This window comes from Malus sylvestris, chromosome 11 (genome assembly GCF_916048215.2).
Source record: "Malus sylvestris chromosome 11, drMalSylv7.2, whole genome shotgun sequence".
NCBI classification, from domain to species: Eukaryota; Viridiplantae; Streptophyta; class Magnoliopsida; order Rosales; family Rosaceae; genus Malus; species Malus sylvestris.
In genome coordinates this window covers 37,836,396-37,842,920 of record NC_062270.1, presented here as the reverse complement: position 1 = coordinate 37,842,920, position 6,525 = coordinate 37,836,396, and the positions used below count along the sequence as shown (strand labels likewise).

At 36.5% G+C, this 6,525-nt stretch overlaps 2 protein-coding genes across 2 annotated transcripts; both read left to right on the top strand.

Annotated features, from left to right (window-relative positions):
- The first annotated feature begins 331 nt into the window (after positions 1-331).
- Positions 332-1,542, top strand: LOC126590160 (2-oxoglutarate-Fe(II) type oxidoreductase hxnY-like). Its single transcript, XM_050255694.1, has one exon. The coding sequence runs from the start codon at positions 364-366 to the stop codon at positions 1,303-1,305; it is 942 nt and encodes a 313-aa protein (XP_050111651.1). The 5' UTR covers positions 332-363; the 3' UTR covers positions 1,306-1,542.
- Positions 1,543-3,814: 2,272 nt separating this feature from the next.
- Positions 3,815-6,285, top strand: LOC126588539 (guanine nucleotide-binding protein subunit gamma 1-like). The gene is made up of 4 exons (XM_050253640.1): positions 3,815-4,148; positions 5,751-5,803; positions 5,925-5,969; positions 6,063-6,285. The coding sequence occupies exons 1-4, from the start codon at positions 3,984-3,986 to the stop codon at positions 6,145-6,147; spliced, it is 348 nt and encodes a 115-aa protein (XP_050109597.1). The 5' UTR covers positions 3,815-3,983; the 3' UTR covers positions 6,148-6,285.
- The last annotated feature ends 240 nt before the right edge of the window (positions 6,286-6,525 follow it).

The following is a 6,525-nucleotide window of genomic DNA, read 5'->3' as shown; positions in this document are numbered from 1 at the left end:
GTTTTTTTTTAATGATAGATTAGATTAGGTTACAATATCATTTGCAAAAAGAATTAAATTTTTTTTTTAACAAACGATATTATTTACACTAAAGGAAAGGGATGAGCTTAACCTCACAATAAATAGTAATAATGTGGTTCAAATTCTCTTTCACTAGAATCAATGCATAGGTTAAATTTGTGTAAGCAAGAACTTTGGTGTTATATGCATCGGTGATTCCTATGCATATAATTTCGTAATTAACGAAGAAACAATTATTTCAGCATACCGATAATGGCCGGGAGGGTCGGAGTGTTGAGGGAACCAATCTCTTTTCTTTGTCGTGAGTTTTGAAAAGCAGGAGGTCTAAAAGTAAGTAAGCAGATGACGACGGAGGCAGTGAACCTGCCGATCATTGACTTGTCCTCATCAGATTCTATCTCCTCCGCCGCTTCAATCCGTCAGGCATGCATAGAGTGTGGTTTCTTCTACCTGGTGAATCATGGCGTCGAGGAAGAGCTGTTTGCAGAGGTGTTCGATCAGAGCAGCAACTTCTTTTCGCTTCCTTTGGAAGATAAGTTGAAACTGGATCGCAAGCATCACAGTGGTCACAGTGGATACACCCCACTCTTTTCCGAAAACCTCGACTTCGCTTCCAGCTCCAAAGGTGACTCGAAAGAGAGTTATTACGTCGGCAATTTATATGACCCAACTCAGAGTCATTTGAATAAATGGCCTTCAGAAGACATCCTTCCATCTTTGAGACCTACAATGGAATCGTACTATAGAAAAGTCCTGTCTGCTGGAAAAAGGTTAAGCTCTCTGATTGCCCTGGCTTTAAACCTAGATGAGGACTTTTTCGACAAAGTGGGGGCACTGAATAAACCAAGGGGTTTTCTTCGACTTTTACACTATCCAGGTGAGCTGGGATCAACCGATGAAGAAATATATGGTGCTTCTGCTCATTCAGACTATGGCATGGTCACACTCCTTGCATCCAATGGAGTTCCTGGACTTCAGGTTTGTAGGGACAAATCTAAGCAACCTCGAGTCTGGGAAGATGTTCTTCACATAGATGGGGCATTCATTGTCAACATTGGGGACATGCTGGAGAGGTGGACTAATTGTTTGTTCAGGTCAACACTGCATAGAGTGATGCCAGCAGGACGAGAACGCTACTCCGTCGCATTCTTCATGGATCCCAATGAAGATTGTGTCGTGGAATGTCTGGCAAGTTGTTGCAGTGAAGAATCACCGCCAAGATTTCCTCCCGTCCGCAGTGGGGACTACCTGGAAGAGCGTTTTCGGCTTACAAATGCAATTTAAAAGGTCTGCCTTTTGCAGTTGCAGTACGATGATTTTACTGTGTGATAAACGGCTTTTATAATCAAATACATCTATTACAACCCTGGCTTCATAATTCCACTGGAAATAAACTGCTATTGTTTGTATTGAGCTGGTGACTAAGGTCCCGTTTCAAGATTGTTTCTCTAAAAAACATTTCAGCTCATAAGCGTTTGTTGCAGAAGTGATTTTATTATAAACATGTTGAAGTTTTCTAAACTCTTTTTTCGTGGATTGAGAAGAATATATTGAATGAAGTTGGAGACTGAAAAGAAAAAAAAAATATTATGTTTAGCATAACCCGTCACGGGGATTTCTTTTTAGTGTGAATTGCTAATTTAGTCTTTCAATTATCACTTCAGTGAAAATTAGGTCCCTAAATTATTAATTTTTTTCAAAAAAACCAGCCCTTGAATTATAAAAATTTGTCAATTAAATCCCTAATATTATATTCGAAGCTACTATATTCAATTTTCCATCAATTTAATCAAGTTATTTGCATGTGATACACATTGGAGGGTAGATTGGTAGTTTTTCATAAAAAAATAGTGTATGAAGTTAACTTTGGAGGGTAAATTGGTAGTTTTTCATAAGAAATAGTGTAAGTTAACTTTGAATGGTAAATTAGATGTTCCATTCGCAACTTATATGAAATGTTAAGGGCTTATAGGCAAGAAATTGACAATATTACACTCTTAAGTATGTCAAGTGACCTAAGTTAACAAAAAAAATGGATAAAATAGCTTTGAATAAAATAGTAGAGATGAAATTAGCAATTTTTAATGAATTTTAGGGACTTATTTTACCAAAAAAAATAATTTAGGGACCTAATTTTCACTGAAGTGATAATTTAGGGACCAAATTAGTACTTCACCAAAAAGAATGTTAGCTCATATACCCTGCCTTCAAGATTCCATTTTTGCATCCTCCAAGCTCTTGCTAAATCCAATCTACAATAATTGGTAATTCAGTTTATTTTAATTTTTAATTAAGGAATTGTTAGTAGCACTTTAAAATTTTTATTATGCAATTCAAACTTTCTATATATAAAAAAAGAAAATATTGTTATGAAGAGTAAAAATAAAATTTTTAGAGTGCCATAACAATTGCTTTCAATTATTCTTAAAACATGTGGTATGTATATAAGTGGACACATAGAAGATGCCTATTCAAGTACGTGGAAATAGAAAGAGACCCACTGGAAGACAGACACTTTTCCAAGTGGGAAATAGCTAACAAGAAAGGGCAATTTGGGATTGCTGCATTAATTTTTTTTTTAAAGCTACTTCTGCTGTGTTTGAAGAATAATGAGTTGTAAAATAAAGTATTTAAACGTTTGATAAATTTTATTTTTAAAAGTTTTGTGAGTATAAAAAGCAGTGTAAAAGGATTTCGTAAATTTTAATGTAGAAGTGTTATATTTGTAGATAATAAAAAAAATGGCCATGGTAGCGAAGGTGGTGGCAATGACAGTGGTGGCGAGGGCGGTGGTGATGGTTGTAGTGATGATGGTAGCGACAAAGGTGGAGTAGGGTATGGTGCTCTTACCAGTTGTTATGATTAGGGTGTAGAGATATAACAATGGTGGTCAAGGTGGCAACAATGGTGGTAGTGACGGTTGCGGTGGCAATTGTGGTATGGTGGTGATGGTGGGCGTGGCAGCAACGATGGCGATTGTGGTAATAATAACACTAGTTGTGACAATGATAGTGGTGGCGGTGGTGCCAGCAATGGTGGAGTTATGGTTGTAGTGGTGGTAATGACAGTGATGGTTTAATATTAGTGTTTGCAATAGTAGGTGGTGGCGGTTATTTTGTTTTCAATCGAAAAAATATGTGTAAAAGTTTAAATATTGTCATTTTTAAAAACTAATGAAGGCTTACAAAATTGAAAATATTCATTAAAAACTCAGCTTTATTCAAGCAACTTACATGATGTTTTTGCTTTTAAAAGCTGTTGTATGAATGTCATTGCTTTTAAAAATTTTGCCAAACACTTATATTTTATTGTAAACTTTAAAGTGAAACCATTTTGGTAAAAAAAAAAAAAAAAAAAAAACAATGGGGCGAAGAAGGAAAAAAAAACACTTCTAAATAAAGCTAAAGCCGCCTCTTAGCTGTTGTTTTGCCACTTGAAAACACATTATATAGTTTAAAATATGGATTAAATGAGCTCTCATTCAATATTACGATTTGGTGGTATTATTTTTTACTTGAAAGTGAGATGTTTTAGGTTTGAATCTCGTGGATGACGAATTGGATACCAAATTAGGTTACCCATTATGTGGCTTAGCCGAACTCATTATTTTCTTAGTGTAAAAATATTCATGTATTAAAAAATAAAATGATTAAATGACCTAATGAACAATATTTAACAGAAACAGTCCTTCCACGGGTCGTCAAAATTGTTCATTACGTATGGTATGAAATGAGTGAACAATAATTAACAGATAGTTAGAAACAGTCTTTCCACGAGTCTCCAAAAGTCTTGGTATTTATTTTTGTATTTTTTTGGTGAAAGCTTGTTGCTTGAAATATAGATACGAGAGAGTGAGAAAAGTCGAACTTGGACGAAATTTTCCTCTTTCTTCACCACCTACCAGATCTGTATGCTGATACATTACATGGGTTTGTAATGCGTGCGTGAGCTGGAAGAGAAGAATGGCGTCCGATACGGCGTCGTCGGTGGACGAACAGGCGCAGCAGCTGGATGCTCCGGGTGGTTTGGTCGGAGGAGGAGGAGGAGGAGGGTCCACTGATAAGAGAGGAAGGCATCGGATTCTCGCCGAACTCAGCCTCCTCGAACAAGAACTTAAGTTCTTGCAGGTTTCTTCCTTTTCTATGCCACTTGCTTTCTGTCTCTAAATGCTGTTTGTTTCCCGGGAAAATTCTTACTTGTAAAACAGTGTAAAACATTTCCCACTTCCTATTTTTCCCCTTTTGAGGTTGCAATTCAAGTTTTGTGTAAAAAAAGCTTGCAGCTTTGTGTGTTAAAGGTAAAGAAAGTAACTTTCTTTACAGAAAAGGGAAGGTGAAAGAAAAGGGGATGAGGGTTATTTTTGCCAAGGCATGTTATCTAGGGATTGGTTATTTGAGGAAGAAAATATTTCTGGGTTTTGGAAAATGGGTTGACTGCATGTTATGATTCCGGCTTTGGCGTTGAAGAATGTAAGAACGAGTCGCTGGTCCTTCTCTTTGAAATCTTGACATTTAATTTGAGCGGTCAAAACATTGAGAAGTTCCAATTTTGTGGGAAATGTGGGATTTAGGGATGCAATTTTCTCTGACAGTTTTTCCGTACTTATTTAGGGAAATTGTTGGAGAGGTGATGATGTTGTATAATTGGTGAGGTTACCAAATAGGCTGCAGACTTGGTCAACAGCACATTTGACTGGAAAACTAAAGTTGCTTTCTTTCATATGGGTGGATTAAGAGCTGTTTTAGGGGAAAATCACACTGCAAGAACTCACTAGATATAACTCGTTGCTGATCAACGGGGTGAATGGTAACGTAGTCGAAAAGTTCATTGTTATCTGAACAATCATTTAGTTCTTGACGTGGGATGTGTTGAACCACCACATTTTGGCTCTGAGAAAATCCGTTTGACGGTTAGATTGCAAAAAACACACTGCAAGCAGTAGTTGTTTTATGTATTGATTATATACATTCCTTTGCGTTCGTTTTGTGGTATCATGTCACCTTATTAGCCCTCAAATGCTTAATTTAATCAAGGTATGAAAGGAACATTATCATAGCTCAAGTTTAGAAAAAGCTAACCACATTTCTCGTTTTTAGGCTTCCAAGTGAAACTGATGTCCAGTTTTATTTTCATCTTCCAAAGCATTGATGCTGTAGGGACCTTCCGGTCTTCGAAGAACTTGGAACAAAGTTGTTTGGATTGTATACGTGTATGAATTGTCTGGTTTGCTTGTTTTATTTCTCTTGTGGAATTTCTTATGTTCCATATCCTTGCATTGTCCTAGGTTTTGTTCTAACAATTTGAGATTTTCCTTCATATTTCTATATACGTAGCTTATCCGAATTAGTGCTAGACTTGGCAATGATATATAAGTAGAAAACAGTCTTTCTGGTCCACAGCAACACCCCTTTAGACAGAATAAGCGCTCTCTGTGATTAATTACTTAAATGAATCATGCAGTTCATGGCTCTAATTTAACAGATAAGCGTTTTACATTTGTTATGTGCATGAGGTGGATGAGTTTTTTCTTATTCGTGTTTTAACATTGTCTATATACTCTTTTTATTCTTCCTTCTTTTAGTTAGTGCAACATTTGTAAACTTGTGTCGCTTGATATTGTATTATCTTCATTGTTGTCATATTTAAAGTACTGCAGAAGGTCATAGTTGAGTGAGTATTTGTAAACAGTCGATCACATTTTGATGTTACTTTATTTCTTTGATATCCAGGAGGAGTTGGGAGAGCTCGAAAGAACCGAAAATGTTTCAACCATTTGTTCAGAGTAAGTTTGAGCAACCATATATAAAGTACCCTGTCCCAAGTATTAAGTTCCTAGCATGAAAAATCTGATAAACTCAAAAGAAAATGATGAGCAATGATCTGTTTTTGTTGATATCACTTAGATTGCTTCACTACGTCGAAGGCAGGTTGGATCCTCTACTCCCATTGTAAGTTCCATAACCAATCTCCTCACTCTGCAATAATACAAGTTACTTGCTGCAATTGTCTAATGCTCCATCCTTGATTTGTTCTGGTTGCAGAACAAATGGACCTGTAAATCTGGTATGGGATCGATGGTTCGAAGGACCGCAGGATTCACAAAGTTGCAGCTGCTGGATACTCTGATGATTTGGATCTCATGCCATCTAACATTTGTTGCCATGGTTTGCGGGACAGGCTCTAGCTAGCAGCATAGCACCTTCGTTGACCAAATTGAATGTAAAATTGACCATTGACTTAAATGAAGTTTGGCATTATAGTAAATTTGAATATCGTTTTGTCAAAAGAAAAACAGATTTAAAAACGATGAGGATTTGGGCAGATACACTGCCGTAATGTGCAGTGTATCTGACCTCCGACTCCGACACTTAAATTTGAGTCTCATTGTTCTTTACATTAGAGTAGATAGAATGCCGTTTTGTCAAAAACAAAACTGATGAGGATTTGGCTTTTGTCTAAATTTTAATCACAACCGTTCATGCTCATCATATGGTCAAAAGTCAT

Bases quoted from the DNA above. Each gene is read 5' to 3' on its own strand.
- LOC126590160 (XM_050255694.1), top strand. From the start codon at position 364: ATGACGACGGAGGCAGTGAACCTGCCGATCATTGACTTGTCCTCATCA.
- LOC126588539 (XM_050253640.1), top strand. From the start codon at position 3,984: ATGGCGTCCGATACGGCGTCGTCGGTGGACGAACAGGCGCAGCAGCTG. The intron at 5,804-5,924 runs GTAAGTTTGAGC...GATATCACTTAG, and splicing joins GTTTCAACCATTTGTTCAGA to ATTGCTTCACTACGTCGAAG. The intron at 5,970-6,062 runs GTAAGTTCCATA...TTCTGGTTGCAG, and splicing joins TTGGATCCTCTACTCCCATT to AACAAATGGACCTGTAAATC.